Genomic DNA, 18,294 nt, shown 5'->3' on the forward strand with positions numbered 1-18,294 from the left:
TCATGAGTTTCGTTGGAAGGAATAAGACCCTGTTTGTTTTGGTCAATGAGATTCTTTCATAGCCCTGAGGCACTAAAGTGGGCTACTTTTGTCCAGAAAAGGGAAGACTATCCAATACTCACTCACAGACTTCCAGAAGTTAGAGCTAAAAGGGTCCCTGGGGAAACTTTTGCCTACCTCCTCATTCTCAGATTAAGAAACTGAGGCTCAAAGGGAAAAGGATTGTCTGAGAACACACAGCCGGTTAGCATAGAGCCAGGGCTGGGAAGGAAGGAAGACAGGAAGGAAGACAGGATGGAAGGAAGGCAGGATGGAAGGAAGGCCAGCCTCTGGTCCCTGGTTGCTGCTCCCACTACAGTGTGCTCTCCTGTAAGACATTTAATGATGAAATTGCAGTGACATTTTTTTCCAATGAATTAAAACCAAAGATTAAAAATATTTCTGAATCGCTATTCTTTTTTTTTTTTGCGGTACGCGGGCCTCTCACTGCTGTGGCCTCTCCCGTTGCGGAGCACAGGCTCCGGACGCACAGGCTCAGCGGCCATGGCTCACGGGCCCAGCCGCTCCGCGGCATGTGGGATCTTCCCGGACCGGGGCACGAACCCGTGTCCCCTGCATCGGCAGGCGGACTCTCAACCACTGCGCCACCAGGGAAGCCCTAAATCGCTATTCTTTAGAAGAAAAAAATGTCTCTCCAACTGTCTGACTCCTTCAACCAGTTAAATCTTTGACTTCCATTCAGAAACAGTATTTAAATTAATCAAGGTAAAACTCTAGCTTATCCTTTCCCTCCAAGCGGCACTTTTCCACCATAAAGAATGAGAATAGCTTGCTGGAGACAGACAGCGGAGTGTCTTGGAGAAAGGAACAAAATCCAAGCTATGGAATTAAATTTCTCACAGTCACCTGAAACTCCTCAGCTGTTAGTCATTTTTCAAACATTTATTAAACATTTATTCATTCAACAACCAGTTTTTGAGTTTATTCTGTGTGCATTTTAACCAAAGGTTAAATTCATATTTAACCAAAATATGAATCAGAAATGACTTTGGCCCTCAGGACATTTATTACTGAGTAGGAAGGATGACATTTACATAACTCATTATAGTACTACTCAAGGCCTGGCCCAGAGTAAGTTCTTAGCCTCAAGTAAATTTCATTCAAATGAATGAGTGAATGAATGAAATTGATATCTATTACAGATCATTGCTAATGAGAAGATTCCACTGGGGCTAGGACACAGAGCTGCCAGAATTTACTGGAGGCTAGGAGGGAGAATAAACTTAAGAAACAGATCCCAGGAAAGGCAGGACTCCCCAAAGGGCGGGGGTGGGGGGCGGGACTGAAGAGTATTATGGCAGCTCCATTTCTCTCTCTGGGCCTCAATTTCCCTATCTTATAATGCAGGGAGCTCTGAGGAAACTTCCAGCAACAACATTGCATACCTCTATGATCCCAGTTCCCGGCACCATAAGGGAATTTAAATCCAACCTCTCCTCTTAAAAATATCTATTGAATCATCGTCCCTCTGCCTTTACAAGGTCACGCCCTGTGTTTCTGTGGATTTCTCTTGGGAGATGGGAGAAGGAAGGGAATATGATTCTAGCTTTGATTAGCCTTCATTTTGGTTTAAACAACAGACAAATATCCAATTATCCCATTGACAATTACAGTCTGCACATTTCACCGCAGGCGCAGAAAGCAGCCCAGCAGCAGAAAACCAGCCACAGACCAAGGGTGTACACATGCAAGCCATTATCTACTTGGAGACAGGCTGGGCTGCAACGGCCCCACTGGCTCAGGGAAGCTGGGCGGGTCCTCGCCAGCAGGCCAGGGGCAACCCAGGAGGCCGCCTGCCACTGGCTGCAGCTGCATCCAGCCCTGGCTCGTTTCAGATACCAGGCTGAACAGAAACATTGTGAGAAAGCGATTCCCTCACAGTGAGACACCCCAAATAAAAGCCCCAGGTTGTATACCTGCTACAAAACCAGGCCTGATCAAGTCAAGAGATAAATCAGTGAGTTGCACAAGGGAAGGGACCACGCCGTATCTGGTCACAGTCATGTCCTTAAGCACACAAGCCCCATACAAAGCCCATGATCTGCACTCAATACATATTTTGAGAAATTATGTGGAAGGCTAGTAAATAAACGACTACTTGAATGAGTGAATGATTTGCTTGTGCAATGCCCGCAAGAACATCGTGGAAAAGACAGCCAGGATAGAATGCTGGCCGGCACTCATGTTCAAGTACCATCTGGGAACATGTATCTCTGCTCTGATCCTTGTCAGCCTGTCCTGGACAAGTAGGTGACTTAACTCCTCAAGCCTCATTTGCTCATGGGATGGATGTTGTATGTGCCTCTCAGATTCCCCCTCAGGGGAGGACTTGTTGTCCCCAGCTGGCGGACCCCCCAGATACTGCCTCAGAGGCACCTCACCTGAGGTCACGCCTGCCCACACACTCCAACGACAGATCAAGGTGGGATATGAAGGTTCTGGCCACTCTGGCCAATGAACAACTCTGATCCCAAAGGTCCCTGTGAGGTCAGCTGAGTCGTCATCAAGCAGGCATCACAGCTCCCCAGCTCCCCCTGCCCAGGCCTGCTTCCTTCCTCTCCCTTCCACAGGTGTTGATCCCAAAGGCACTCCCTAATAACCATGTTGAAATCTCAACTCCATCTCAATGGCTGCTTCCCAGAGGACCTAAACTATGGCTCCCTCATTAGCAAAATAGAGATAATAATAAGTATACACAAGGGCTATCATGAGGACTGAGTTGCTATGTGTAAAAGCATCCAGCTTTTAGCAAATGCTGGATAACAGTGAGCCAACTTTGTTATGGGGTTAGTGAAGCCCAGTCCTTTCATCAGTATTCCCACCCTCACTGGCAGGAAACCAGAGAGAAAATGTCAGTGTCTCAGCTTGATCTGTGGGTAAGAGAAGTAGTGGAAGAAAGGCGAGAAGGAAGGAAGGAAGGAAGGAAGGAAGGAAGGAAGGAAGGAAGGAAGGAAGGAAGGAAGGAAGGAAGGAAGGGAGAGAGGGAGGGAGGGAGGGAGGGAGGGAGGGAGGGAGGACATGTCTGGATGTGGCCCCGTGTGCATCCCTCAGACTGGCCTCCAACCCACCCTGTAGGAACCTCTCCATAGAGAGGGTCAAATCAAAGGACTGGGCCATCAGGATCCCTGCAGAAGATGAGGGCTACGTTGCGATGGTAGAAAGCACAACCCTGGGAGCAGGCAGACAGGGGGCAACACCCGGACCACCATGTCTGGGTCCCAGCACCACTACCACCCAGCCCAGAGCCAATGGAGGGAATCAATGTACCAGACACAAAGATGGGAGCCCAGAGACGCAAGAAGAAAGCAAAGATCAGCTAGAGACACAGCAGCCACAGTCTCCTGCTACCCAGAGTGCTGAGGCCCTGTCCCCTGCAATTCCACCAATAAGTCCCTGAACCTCCAGGGAAGTATTTGAACGTGAGCTTGCGAGGGTTTCCACTGCGGAGAGAAGGAGGGAGGAGGGGTGTGTTAGTGTTACAGGGATGGCCTGGTGACATGTGGGTTGGCACCCTGAGGCCTAGAGAGACCTTCCTTCCTGGACCCCAGCACTTACACGACCTTTAAAAGCACTTACGACTGACACCCTGTTACAGGCAATAAAGCTGGTGCTCGGACAGGTTAGGCGGCAGCCAAAGTCACACAGCTGATAGGAAGCGGAGCTGGGATTGAGCCCAAGTCTGATTCCAAGGCCTATATGCTTTCAACCACTTAGAGTTCCCGCATTACAGTTTCCAAGAGTAGGGTTTTGTTCTTTGGCTTGTCTGTTTTATTATTTTTAAATACGAAGACCTCCCAGGAGATTCAGATACAGTCAGTGTTGAGAGAACTATCACACACCCTCCTGTCGCCCACACCAATTCAGCTCAGGATCCCAACCCCTGGCCTCAGACTCAGTTGCTCCCTGCCCTCTGTTCTCTTCCAGGAGCCTGCACCTAGAAAAGCTCTATTTGATGCTATTTACCTGTAAGGATCTCAAATACCAAAGTCCTAACGCACATGATTCACCCAGGCTGTGAGATGATCCCACACAACTTGACCACATTTATTTATTTTGTACATTGAGGCGAACAATGGCACTCCAGAGTGAAATTCAGCCTCACTGGAACACAACAAAAAGAAGTCAATTATCCAACATTAATTATTTATCTGGAGACAATAACCACGGTGCTATTCCCCACGAGAGAGGCCTCTACAGCTTGGAGCAAGAGGAAAGTAGAGGTGGCTGCTATTGTCTGCCCATAATGTGGCATCAGATCAGACAAATGGACCCCTCTGACGTCCTGTAAATACACATGAGCCTCCGCTGTGAATGTAGCTCATGCACATGCCTCTAGAACACAGACGATTAATAGGGTGGTAGAGGATTAATAGGATTCTATTCCCCCAACATCCTGGGGAGGTCTGCCCTGGCAATGCCAAGCTATGACTATATGAAAGGAAATACCACCTTCTCTCTGCAGCCTGCCCTGCTCTAACAGAATTGTAAGGTTGAAGACATTCTAAACAAACATTTTTGCAGGTTGCAGTGTTTGTGGAACCATATTAGTCTGGTGTTTTCCTCCCAAGGTATTTACTGTACAATATAAGTTAGAAAACCTGTCCTGACTGACTCGAAAAGAATAGTGATCTGATTCCTAAATCATTTTTATGTAATTTAACTTCCTTTTATCTTTAAAAATTCTGAGGAGCTTGGAAGAGAGAGATCAGTGGTTCCCAGGGGCTGAAAGAGTGCCAGGATGTGATCTACCTTGGCTCCGTATTCTCTAGTCCGGGGACATACTCTTTATTTAAAGATGTTAACGTTGATTGAGCAGTACTTACTCTTTATTTAAAGAAGAAGTTAACGTTGATTGAGCAGTTTCTATGTTTCAGGCAGGTGATTTATATATCTTTATACATCTTTATAAAGTCTCATCACAACCCAATGAGGTAAGTATAAATATCTCCATTTCATAGATCAATAAACCAAAGCCCGAGGTCACAGCTAATAAGTAGCAGAACCAAGAATCAAGTTTGGGTGGAGTGGCTCCCAACTCCTAACCACTGTCCTAAACAGCCCTGTGATGACAGCTTCCCCACCCCCCAGCACAGCCTCTGGTCTGACCATCCCAACACCCATGAGTTCTGTGGAGGTGTCCCAAAGCCCTATTGCCACAGCTGCTGCCGCCCATCTGGATACACAGTTTCCAACCTACCACCTGGGCAGGACAGGTGATGGAAAGACTAAGATTCCTCTTCATCTAGAACGGTTCCACTCTTTTCTGATTATAAAATAATACTCAAAAATCAAACAAACAATATAGAAATGCATGATGTAAATAAGGTGAAACCTCCTGCAACAGGTGAGGGGTTATTAGAGATTAGATGGTAGTGGTACCATAATATATTTAAAGCAAAATACTACAGAACAAAACAACGATTTAACGGCCTTGCAAGTGCTACTTGGATTCTGCTGCCTCGAAACATCCCCGTCAAAATGTCTGAGCAAGGAATGAAGGGCTAAGTTTGAGCCTTGAGCACTCAAACTGCAAAGTTCCTCCATAGATCAAACCTGCATTAGAGTGACCAACCATCCCAGTTTTCCCAGGACCGAGGAGTTTCCAGGCACACAGGAATCTCAGAGCCAAAATCAGGACAGTCCCAGGCAAACCGGGACAGTTGGTCATCACAGATTTGCTGCCCTGGTGCCTCCACCTTTGCTTCTGTCTCAGGCCTCCAGGACCAGTCATGTCAGATCTACACCTGCTTCCCCATCCCTTTCACCTGTGTGAAGGCAGCTCTAGAGCCTCAGGTCTTTCCTTCCCAGCTCATCATCCGGGCCTCACCTGCTGCTCAGTGTACTCCTCCCCCACCCTCCCCACACTGCCGCTCAGGGCAACAAGTGCTTCCCAAGGATGAGCTCTGTGCCCCCTCCTCTCCCTGGTGCTCTGAGAGAAAGCCACCTAATGGTAGGCTGACCTCTTCCAAGAGGCTCAGAGAGGCCACTTCCCCCAGTGGCTCCAGCCTCCTGGCCCTGGCGGGATCCACAGCTGCCTCTGGGGTCCCCTATCTTAGCAGCACGCTTCACTTGACTCTTTGCTTCATTGTCTGCCTGGATCTTAAACTAGCTCCTTGGGGCAGGATGTGGCTGACTCCTCTGTGCCCCAGGGCCCAGTTCCATTTGTATTTGCTGAGTGACTGTGGCATCCCCGATACCTTGTCCTTAGCCTCCTCCCCAGCACAGTGCACAGAGAGAAGGGGCTCTGGATCCTGGGGCTGGGCCTCAGCCAGAGTCCAGATGGGGCAGGCCTGGCCCTGAGACACAGCAGTGGGACTTACCGCTGACCCGGCAGGGGGATGGAGTCCAGGTGGCGGCCTCCAGGCAGCGCCATCATGTTGACGCCAATCTGTAGCAAAGCCTGCCCACAGCGGTCGGGGCCCTGGAAAGAGAAGGCAGGATGGGGTCAATGAGGGCCGCCCGTGTGAGGAGGCGCAATCATTTTCTCTCCCAAATCCCGGCCACAGGGATTCATCTCAGGTGTGGAGGGAAGGCCCCCTGGCCCTCCTCTGCTGTTTCAACCAGTTTGTACTCCACTATCCTCACACAAGCAATGCAGTACTCAGGTCTGATCTTGATTCTCAGCCCCTAGCCCACTATGAACCCCTAGAATCTTTTCTTATGTCTCATGGCCCAAAACGTACCTAACCCATTTTGCTTTGCACCAAATATTGGGACACACAGACTAGCAAATATTGCATAGGACATACTTATACTTAAAAAGTTTAGAGTTTACCTGAAATTCACATTTTACTGGGCATCCTGTATTATTAGCTAAATCTGGCAACTCTCTATGCTAATTCCCTAACTATCAATATATACTGTGACAGTACTAGGTTCTTCACTTTGCTTATGCCTGGGAAATGTGACCCTGTAATAGGCATGGTGGTTGCTTCCCCAAATCCATTCCACTTTAGATGATGTAATTTCACGCAAACTGCCAGGAATTGGTTTAGGAATAGGCATGTGACTCAATTAAAGCCAATGAGCCATGACAGAATTGCTTCTAGGAAAAGTTAACTTTGTCCTTAACTGCAAGCCAGCCACAAGATGAGGTAGTATCTCTCCCATTGGACCTGAACAAGGAAGCACGTCGCTCCACTGCTGCTAGAGACCATCTTGCAATCAAGAGGGGACCCAGCTGGAGAAGAAAGCAGGCACACAGAGGAAAAAAACCTGCATTCTTGATCACTGAGCCACTGAATGAACCAGTGCTGAGTCTGACCCACCTCTGGGCTTCCTAGTGTGTAAAATAATAAAGTTCTTGTCTAAGGGAGGATTTTGGTTTAGTATACCCAAAAGCAGCCTAACTGATAAAGGCGATCCAGGTTCCAGGGCCTCCAATCCCAGCACTGAGCACCGACGTGGCTTGCCAGTGCCTCATAGGTTAGACCAAGACAACAGTGTTCTTCTTCCTCCATAAAATCAGCTGCCCACCTGTTTGTCTCCTGCCTCGCCAGCCCATCTCCATTCTTCCCTCTCTGCCACCTCTTTCTCCAAGCCAGTGAAGAAGCCCTCCTTGAGGAAAATGGAGATTCTGTCACCTTTGCCTGGGTAAAGCAATAGTCAAGAGATGGTTGTCTGTCACTTGTCATATCCTGAGCTTGAGGACAGCAGATTTCAAGACATTCAGAGAAAACACAAGTGTGAACTTGTGGGAGGATACAGCTGAGGAGGGCAGCAATTCAAGCCCAGAAAAATTAAACTCTTACATTATGATTAAAAGTGACCCTTATGAGAAAAGAACGGAGGAGGACTCTAATTAATAGTGATGTGGCTGGACATAAAGTACCCCTTGTGATGCTTGGAATAAAAGACAAAAAATGTGAATCTGAAAAGTATAGGGAGGAAGAAGCCCAGAATAAACTAGGGCTTTAGATCATTCCAGAGACTCACTGTCACTGCCTGTTCCCTGCTCTGCAGATGCCACTAGACTGTGAGACCCTGGATGGCAGGGACCACTTGGTTCCAAGGGCTGGGCACTTAGCAAACACGAGATATGTCTATAGAAATAATGAGTGGAATGAATTTTTAATACATTTATGTTGAGCCCTAATTCTTCATCTGCAACTGAGAATAATAGTATCTGTTTTACAGGGCTATTATAACAATGACATAAGAGCAGGAATGCAGAAGTGTCAGGCCAGATTGAGAGCTAAATAAATAGCTATTGTTATGTCCTGAGAGTCTGTGCTGTGTTCAGCCCTGTGGTCAGCTTTGCCAGGAGAGATGCAGAAAATTAAGTACAGCATATAAAGCACCTAGCACAATAACAGTGCTCCACGAGGCCTCTTTATCATCAGGAGTATAATTAGTTTTATTACTTTCATTATTTTCATTATTGAGAAGGTATATTTTTGGAACCCAGTGAGTCAGCAGCCTGAAGAGAATGGCACAAAAGGAAAAAGCTAGAAACAACAAGATGAGGTATTTGTTCCGTTTTCAATGAGTCTGATGAAAGAACCAAAAAGGGAGCTACCACCATCTCAGAGTGAATGCTTTGACGTGATCAGAGTTCAGTGAGCAAGCAGATCTTATTTTAGCTCCATCTTCATCATGGAGAAGAAAGAGGGCAGAGCAAAAAGGTTGAGGCAAGTGACAGTAAGGAAAGTTTAAGGACACAGGAAGTTCCAAGGCCCTTTAAAGTGTGAACAAGTTAGGATTCTGTGAGCACACCCTAGAATACTGGAGGACCTCCTGGATCTGATCAAGTCGTATCTGAGGGACGCTGAGAAAGGGTCCCTGAATGCAGGAGAATGTTCTGATTTTCCAGGAGGTAGATTCCAGAAACACATCTTGGTGACCACGAAATTCTAGAACAGATTCCTAATCACTGGCCTGTGAGCCCATCAGGGAGAAGCCGGCTAGAACCCAGATGGAACAAATCATGCTCAAACAATTTCTTCCTTTTCATTAGCAACCGCTGGGCTCTCAGCTGAGGGGGATGCAATAAACCTAATATATCTTGATTTTGTTAAAACATCCGGCTGAGATGTCCTCATTCCTCCACGTCATCCACAGCTTCCCAGCAGTTAGGCCAGTGGAGGCTGCCTGCTAACAAAACCTTGGGTCATGTGATGGCACGTGTTCCCAGAGGCTGGAGAGCCCTCCTGGGGACATCTGGGCTGCACGTGTATCACCGCCCTATGCACAGACTGTATTATTTATGCCTCTTTCCCTCAATGGGACAAACTCCCGGATGTCTGAAACCCCATCTTGCTCAGTGTGGGACTGTGCACCTACATGGTTGAAGCTGGGATTGTGAATCAGATTAGCTCTCAGAGGAGCCACAGCTCATATTTACTGGGTATGGGGAACAGGTAAGAGAGAAAATCTGGAAGGTAAGATAGGGACTATCAAGAGCTAATCTGGCTGATGTTATAAAAGTGCAAAGAATAATAATTGCTAATATTTTTTGAGTGTGTACTATGGGCCAGGCACTGTTCTAAATGCTTCATATAGTATTAACTCATTTAATACCATCATCATCCCCTTGTTGCAGATGAGACCTCTGAAAGTCAGGGGAACTACGTGCACTGCCCCAGATCACACAGCTAGTAGGTGACAGAGGGCTGGTATCCAGGTTTTATGATCAGAGGGGAGATGAGGTGCTGGAGCAGGTGAAGGTGATAAGAGCAACAAAAGTGACACAGGTCCAACATTTGCTAACTGGAAGCCTGACTCCATTCCATGGGGGCAACACCCAGCCCCTACCCTTCACACACAGCTGAGCCCTCTTCCCTCTCACCAGCGCCTCCCACTGCTCCCACCTCCGAAACCATGAGTCCTCCAGCTTCATTAAGTGTCGGACCTCAGTGACACAGCCAGAGGACAGAACAGCGCTCAAAAAATGAAGCATCCAAACACTGCACCCAAATGGTGGGAGGAAGAGGGGCACAGACAGTGGGGGCATCTCTCCAGTTGCTCACTGGTTGGTTCCTTTGGTGAGCCGTAAGGACAGAGTTATGGGTCCTAAAGGGATCAGGGGATGGGAAGCCACAGTCCCAGCTAAAGCCTAAAGTGTCACCAGCTTTCGAAGTGAGAGAGTGGCATGGACATATATACACTACACAATGGAAAATAGATAGCTAGTGGGAAGCAGCCACATAGCACAGGGAGATCAGCTCGGTGCTTTGTGACCACCTAGAGGGGTGGGATAGGGAGGGTGGGAGGGAGATGCAAGAAGGAGGAGATATGGGGATATATGTATATGTAGAGCTGATTTACTTTATTATAAAGCGGAAACTAACACACCATTGTAAAGCAATTATACTCCAATAAAGATATTAAACATAAATAAATAAAGTGTCACTAGCTTTGTAGAGAGACCTGTTTCAAGTGTGCTGGGTGGCTGCCCCCTCCCACTGCCCTAAGCCAGACTCATCCTACTGAGCAGAGAGAGTGGAACCCCTCCAAAGCTGCTCAGCATGTCAGGAAACCAAGAATGAATTCAAGGTAACCCCTCTGCCCCATGCCATCTGTCCTCACTGGTATTGCAGAATGAACTTGAATTTGGGAGTCTGGTAGATCTGGATTCAAATCCTGATTCTGTGCCTGATAAGTACATGACCTTGGGGAAAGCATCAACCCTCATGAATGTGGTTTCTCTGATTATATCGGCCTCCTAGGAGCCTCATGAGCATTAAATGAGATCACTCATAAAACTCCCTTATAGATTAATATAATATAATATAATTCAATGTAATACATCATGCATTTGGCACGTGCTAGCCTCAAAGTGGGAGTATACTTCCTCATGGAAGGAAGAGCTGGGAAATATATCTCAGGCAGAGATGCTACCTTGCCCACGAGAGAGGTGAAAAGGACACCTGCAGGAGTGAGCAGGAAAGAGGAAACTCCATCACCTCCACCCCCAGCCCAAGGGCCTTCCTAATTCATTGGAAATCCTACCCCGGAGTTGGCAGCCTGGGTTCTGCAGGGCTCTTGGCTGTGTCTCCCCACCAGGAGTGGCTCATTTTCAAGAAGGACTTGAAACCTTAAGTGTCTCTGATTTAATTCAATGCCTGCTGGGACAACTGCTCATTTCTGCTCCTGCATCCCATTAGAGGCAGCCCTTGCTCACCTCCGTTTGGCTAAGGAGCCAGCTTGGGCTCTGGAGGAAATGAAGGCTATTTACAGTAAATTATTCAATTAGAACCAGGAGCAAGGGCGGCTTCTGCCGTTGTCTAATGGGCCAAGCCGAGTACAGCTCAAGGCAGGGCTGGGATTGTTTAATCTGCAGAATCCATTAGGGCTGTCAACGGGAGCAGAACAGCAAATATTGTGGAAAGCAGTTAAGCTCCAGCAGCAGCAATAGACAGAGGAATGCGAACTGGGGAAGGGGGGTGGGGGGGAGGGTAGGAGAGGCACTGACCCAGGGATTCAGTCAAGTCCCTCATCATACGATACCCTACCCCCTCATTATTCCTCCTCCATGGAATTTATCACAATTATAATTAAACAATTCACTGTGAAATTAGTGCTTAACGTCTTTCTCCCTTGAGGATCATCCCAGGGGTGGGCACTAGGTCTGACCTGCTCTCCCTCTGTATCTCCTCCCCACTCCCACCACCCCACCCCCTTCCTGACAGTGCCTGGTACATAACAATCAGATCAATTAACACTTGTTGATTGACTAGGTGAGTTCTTTTTTTTTTTTACATCTTTATTGGAGTATAATTGCTTTACAATGGTGTGTTAGTTCCTGCTTTATAACAAAGTGAATCAGTTATACATACAAATATGTTCCCATATCTCTTCCCTCATGCTTCTCCCTCCCACCCTCCCCACCCCCCCCCCCAGGTGGTCACAAAGCACGGAGCTGATCTCCCTGTGCTATGCGGCTGCTTCCCACTAGCTATCTATTTTACGTTTGGTAGTGTATATATGTCCACGCCACTCTCTCGCTTTGTCACAGCTTACCCTTCCCTCCCCATATCCTCAAGTCCATTCTCTAGTAGGTCTGTGTCTTTATTCCTGTCTTACCCCTAGGTTCTTCATGACATTTTTTTCCCTTAAATTCCATATATATGTGTTAGCATACGGTATTTGTCTTTCTCTTTCTGACTTACTTCACTCTGTATGACAGACTCTAGGTCTATCCACCTCATTACAAATAGCTCAATTTCGTTTCATTTTGTGGCTGAGTAATATTCCATTGTATATATGTGCCACATCTTCTTTATCCATTCATCCGATGATGGACACTTAGGTTGTTTCCATGTCCTGGCTATTGTAAATAGAGCTGCAATGAACATTTTGGTACATGACTCTTTTTGAATTTTGGTTTTCTCAGGGTATATGCCCAGTAGTGGGATTGCTGGGTCATATGGTAGTTCTATTTGTAGTTTTTTAAGGAACCTCCATACTGTTCTCCACAGTGGCTGTATCAATTCACATTCCCACCAGCAGTGCAAGAGCGTTCCCTTTTCTCCACACCCTCTCCAGCATTTATTGTTTCTAGATTTTTTGGTGATGGCCATTCTGACTGGTGTGAGATGATATCTCATTGTAGCTTTGATTTGCATTTCTCTAACGATTAATGATGAAGGAACTTCAGCTTCCGCACTGGTAAACGGGAGACAAAGGTACCTATTTCCACCACACTGTTGAGAGAATTCAGTGAGACAAAGGTCGGAGGGCCTTTTGCAACCATACACACTGCGTGGAAAGGGCTCTGCTTCCTAACATCCATGAGACAAAGCCACCTGCCCCTCCTGAGTTTTTGCAATCCTCCCTGTCTGTTGGTACCCCTGGGCAACCTCCCTCCCTACCCCCAGCTCCATGCTCATCAGGTTCTCCAGACAGACAGGCGTACCAACAAACAGTCCCAAAGCTGCATGAAAACTACAACAACAGGTAACCAAGAAGATGCTAAGGGAGGTCCATTGGGCCTCCAAGCAGTAGTAGATGAGAATGGAAGGTGGTGGGAGGGGTCATGGAAGGTTTCTCAGGACATGCTCCCAAAGCTGAGAGAAGAATGTGGGAATAAGGGAAGGAGAAGGGGTGGGAAGGAAGTATGTGCGGGCAGAGGGAAGGGCATGTGAAAGGCACAGAATCCTGAACATGGTAAGTTTAGGGAACTGCAAGTGTTTCTAGAAGGCTGGAGCCCTCTGGGCTGGTGGTAGAGTTCAGAGAAAGCTATCCCAGTGGCATGGAAATACAGAAAAAGTAGTGGTCACTTGCAGCTGGGGAATAGGCCAGACTTCTTAGAGGAGCTGAGTCTTAAATGCAGGGCAGGATTTTGCCAGGTGAAGATGGGACAAGGACATTCAGTGTCAGGAGAGCAGTGTGAGCCATAGCAAGGAGACCAGAAAATGGAGCAGGTATTAGGGACTCTCCCAGGGGCTGGAGGGAAGGTGCCTCTATAGTCCTATATACGAAAGGAACTGATTCTTTAGATTCTATCCTGTGGATGATGGGAGCCACTGAAGGTGTTTGAGCAGGAGAGTGAAATAATCAGAGTGGAATTTCAGTTCCCATGGTGAACAGTGGAGTGGATGGGCCTCAGGGAATGAGACCAGCAGCCGGAATTCATTTACAATCTCCCAGGGGACCCCGAAGGCCCTAGGGCTGGAGAGGTGGGGTCCTGGGGGTGGAAAGGAGGGATGCAATGAGCTTTGTGAAGTAACAACAACGGGCCTCCTTCCTCACTCCCTCTCCAGGCCTCTGTGTGACCTGTCTCCCATGGGTGGCAATAGTCATCAGAGATACTTCAGTACTGATGGCTGCGGCGGCCAGCCTCCTGCAGCGATCAGATACTTTAAAAACACTTATTCCCAGGGGAGATGCAAGAAACCAAGCAAGCTGCCACCCAGCCCTGCTGAATGGACCGAGCCTCATGAAATATAGAGAGCGCTGGCTTCCTGGAGGAGGCCCCAAGGGCCCCTCACAGCTGTCAGACGAAGGAGCCCAGCAAGTAGGCAGAACAGACCTCAGGGCTCACAGAGCCAGCCTTGTCCCCTCAGGCCCTGAAAAGCCTGGATGGACAGCCCAGAAGGACTGTGCATCAGGTAGAGGGGGCCCACCCAGACCTCAGCCCTGCTCCTCAATTCTGGGGCCAGAATAGTTTCCGTAAAGCACAGACAAGATCCCAAGCCTCCACTTGATTGACTGGATACATCTACTTTCCAGCCCCTACATGGAAAGTAATAGGAATCCCATATGCACAAATATGTCCATGAACTTGACAGGGGTAAGACCATAGCCGCCAGCCAAAATCCAGGCAGCCTTCCTGGAGGAGCTCACATCATGATCTTAGAGTATTAGAACTAATAGGAAGCATTAGCGATTACCCCCTTGTAATAATAATGATAATAATAATACAAAAATGAGGAGGAGTAGAAGGAGAAACACTTATTAGGTGCTGTGTGTCAAGCACTGTTCTAAATGCTTTACAGTTAATCCTCAAAATAACTCTATGAAGTAAGTTACTATTATTGTCCCCAGTTTTCAGATGAGGAAACTGAAGCACAGAGAGGTCAACATGAACAGATAGAGAGAGGGGAAGAAATCTGCTTGAGGTCACACAGTAAGCTGAGCTACACCTGGGACCTGCACCCAGGTCTCCTCACTCCCATAAACTCCTCCCATGGGAAATCCAAAGAAGACTTTGCCTGTTAAGAGTCTGAAGAGACCCATCCAGGCTCAGAGCGATTTACCCTAGGAAATCAATGGCGCCACAGTTCCCCATCTGTAAAACAGGGATAATTACACCTGCTCTCTCCCCTTTGCTATGGTTACCAAGCAAAGGGGAATGGACAGTGGACAGGGAAGTTCCAGGGATTCCTAGTCTGATTCAGTTCAGCCTTGGAATGGGACAGGCAGGTTGACTCAGAGGTGCCCATGAGTCCCCAAAGGTTGAAGGAAAAAGAGCCCCGTCAAGCTTTCCTGGCTGAGGCCCATGTGTCCCAGTCCCTGATTAACATGACCACCCATCCCCCAAATGGTTCCAACTTGTCAAAGCCAACCCCCAGCAGCTTCCCCTGAAGGAGCGTGAGAGACAATCCTGTAGGGAGGTCCAGGCTCCTGGATCCAGGAGAGCCATGGATGCCCACATGCCCATGAGAGGAGCACCAAGCCCTGAGCCACACAAGGAAACTGCAGTTACTGGCATCTGTGAGCTGGCCCTGAGCTGCTGATTTTCTAAGGGTCATAAGTGAGAAAATGGTGCCCCAGACCTCCAAGACCTTAGGTGGTATGCAGCCCCTGAGGGACTTGGTTGGGCCTTTGGGCCACCACCATCCAGAGCTCTGCTGGTTAAGAATGCAGACTGCCAAGGTTCAAATCCCAACTCCATCAGTTATTAGCTGTGTGACCTTGGGTAGTAGGTTTCCTTATCTGTAAAGTGGGGTTCCTATATCATAAGGTTGAAATGGAAGTGATGGTTCCTTCCTCATGGCACTGCTGTGCAGATCAGTAAGATCACATATGTGAAATACCTGGCACCCAGGGGTGCTTGATATAAAGATTGGTTCCACTTCTCTTCTGGTGAAAACACTACGTGTAGAGAGGCAGCCAAACGGAGGCCATTCTGCTACCTCCTGAACTATGTCCAGCTAGTCAACTGCTCCTTACTCATTAACTTTTTAACTATCCCTTCTTTCTAACTTTTCCTGATGTAAATGTCAGCCAACTGCTCGAACGTTCTTTAGCTTCAATTCGCAAAAGCAAGAGTCCTCTCTCACTGGGCCCAGGGCCCAGGAGGCTAAAATTAACAATCAGTATACTTTAAGCTAATGACTTACTGGTCGTGGCTGCCACAAATAGACATAACTCTCAGATAAAGGCCATTAGAGAAAATTGAATAGCTCCAATGTGGTGAAAATTTGGATACATCCTGTTTCATAAATCACGCTCAGAGGTCACACTGGGCAAGCTATTTCCCTCTCTGAGTCATGATGAAGACCCAGCTTGAGGGGGGTCTATATACCCTTGGGAAAGAGGACAGAAGAGAGAAAACAGTACACTCTTTTGCAGTTTCACAAATGTCATTTTCTCTTACTTCTAAAGCCATGAGCAGACCATAGTGCTACATCAACAACCATGATAGTCCGACCTTCTCTGATTTTATTTCCTTCTCAAATCCTCCAAACTGGAGGTTACTCAATAACATCTGGAAAGTAGCATGATGAGGTTATGGAAATCCAAAATCTCGGGATTGGGATCCCAATCCCAGTTTTGTCTCTTACTAGGGCTCTCTGACATTCAGCCTCTTCATCTGGAAAATGGGAATTGAATCTATTTTCAGGGTTGTTGTAAGAATCACATAAGATCATGTACCCTGCATGATGCTTATAAGAGCAAGTGAAATAACAATACCATAACTACTTTGAGCCAGGGAGACAAGTTAAAGGTGTCACACAGGAAGTCTCATGATATCTATCTTTGTGCCTAAGTAAAGATCCATTTCCTACCCAGACCTCGGGCCCAGAGAGCTGCTTCACACTAAAGGGGATTAAAAAGCAGGATATATTACATATATTGAGAAGAAAAAAAGCTTCTCATGGAGGAGATTTGATAAACACCTCATACATAGAGACCATGCTTTGAATAAGCACAAACAACGACACTAAGACATTTTCTATAATCAGTAACATTGGCCATGAAGAAACAATTAACATCCCAGTTCATACCTTATGTGACCCAAGTAGTGTGGGGCATTTGAAGGAGAGTCCAGACTGAACCAGAACTTTGGCTCAGCCACAATGGCAAAGGGTTCTCAGCAGCTCACTAATGAAAAGGAACAAAAGACAGGGAACCAGAACACGTTCTAGTGCCATTGACTATAAATAGAATAACCCAGAATGAGAGCGCGACACAGTCATTCTCAACAAATCCTACTGTCATTATCATAACGTCCTCAGATAAAGAATCCTCTATGTGAGGGTGCAGTGTCAGGTACTTGGACCACATGTTCCAAATATGATTATCTGAGTTAATTAACTGGGGCACAGAGTGGGTCAAACATGAAAAACAGCCCATTCGTAGAATACTGTCTTACTGAGGCTCAATTATGTTTAGGAAGCTATATATCACAGTAGCACCTGAGCAGTACTTTACACAGTGTCTGGCACAGAGTAGGAGCTCAGTAAATGTTAGTCATTCCCCAAGAGATTGTTTCATGGTTCTCCAAAAACATCTTACTCTTCCGTAATTCTTCACATTGGTCATGCCACTCCAGCACATCCAGACTGAAATCTCCTCAACTCTCTTTTTCTATCTCTAAGTAATATCAATGTTTCAGGACTCAGCTTTAATCCTGCTTCATCTGGGAGGCCTCCAACCACCCTAACCTATAGTAATTTCTTCCTCCAACAAGTTACTAGGAATAAATCAAACTCTGATGTCTTAAATTTTTTTTTAATTATATTGTAATGAAAGGTATGCTTTCTTCCTGGTCCTCTCTCTTCCCCTTTCTGTCTCCTGAGTGATGCCAGAGCATCTGGAAAGGCCAATATGGCAAAGCCAAAAGAAGGAAGAAGATGAGTCCTGAATCACAGTTTGAAGTAGAGTCACCCAACCCATATCAGTCCGTGTAGTAAGCAAGAAACAAAGATAGTGTGCTAAGTCACTAATATCTGGGGGGTCGTTTGTTGCACCAACTAATCTTAATTAACCTAATCGTGAAAATTAAAGTAAATATGATATTTAAGTCACTCATAAGAGTGCTAGGCACAGAGGTCTCTCAATAAATATGTTTTTCCCCTTCCTCCTCAGTCTTGGAGAAGATGGTAGAATATTGTGTTTGTCTACTGACAATTAGCCTTCTGGACACAGACTCTAATTCATGCACAATACAGCCAGAGTCCAGGAGTTGATGAGGTAATGGTAGAATGGAATAAATACCTACAAACATTTAAAGTCCTATCAATTGAGACTAAGGTTCCATTTCTCAATCACTGTAGTCTTTGCTCATATGTATCCATTCATATTAATAGCCAAAATTTAGTATTGTCAGATGGTTCTAAGATGCATTTTTTTCATATTTTAACATATGAAATTGGGATGTAATTTCAGTCAATGGCATCTTTGCATTGTGTCATAGTTTAATTGAAAGCATGTTCTCTTTTTTATGAAGTTACAGGGCATCTTACAATCTGTGGCATCTTAAATTTAATGAAATATGGTATTGGGCACTTAACTGTATGTCAAGTACACATCTAGGTTCTTTTTATAAGTTAATTTATTTCTCAA

The 18,294-nt window shown here is 46.5% G+C and overlaps 1 protein-coding gene across 1 annotated transcript in view; it reads right to left on the bottom strand.

The window, feature by feature from the left end:
• INSC (INSC spindle orientation adaptor protein) overlaps nt 1–18,294 on the bottom strand; it is a 126,890-nt gene that overhangs the window by 84,520 nt on the left and 24,076 nt on the right. The window contains exon 2 of the mRNA XM_089915120.1: nt 6,381–6,481. Coding sequence (XP_089771246.1) covers nt 6,381–6,481 — 101 coding nt within the window. The remainder of the gene's footprint in view (nt 1–6,380; nt 6,482–18,294) is intronic.

The sequence above is a fragment of the Delphinapterus leucas genome, chromosome 7, assembly GCF_059928025.1.
Source record: "Delphinapterus leucas isolate spDelLeu-1000000601 "Yukka" chromosome 7, BTC_Dleu_Yukka2, whole genome shotgun sequence".
NCBI lineage: Eukaryota > Metazoa > Chordata > Mammalia > Artiodactyla > Monodontidae > Delphinapterus > Delphinapterus leucas.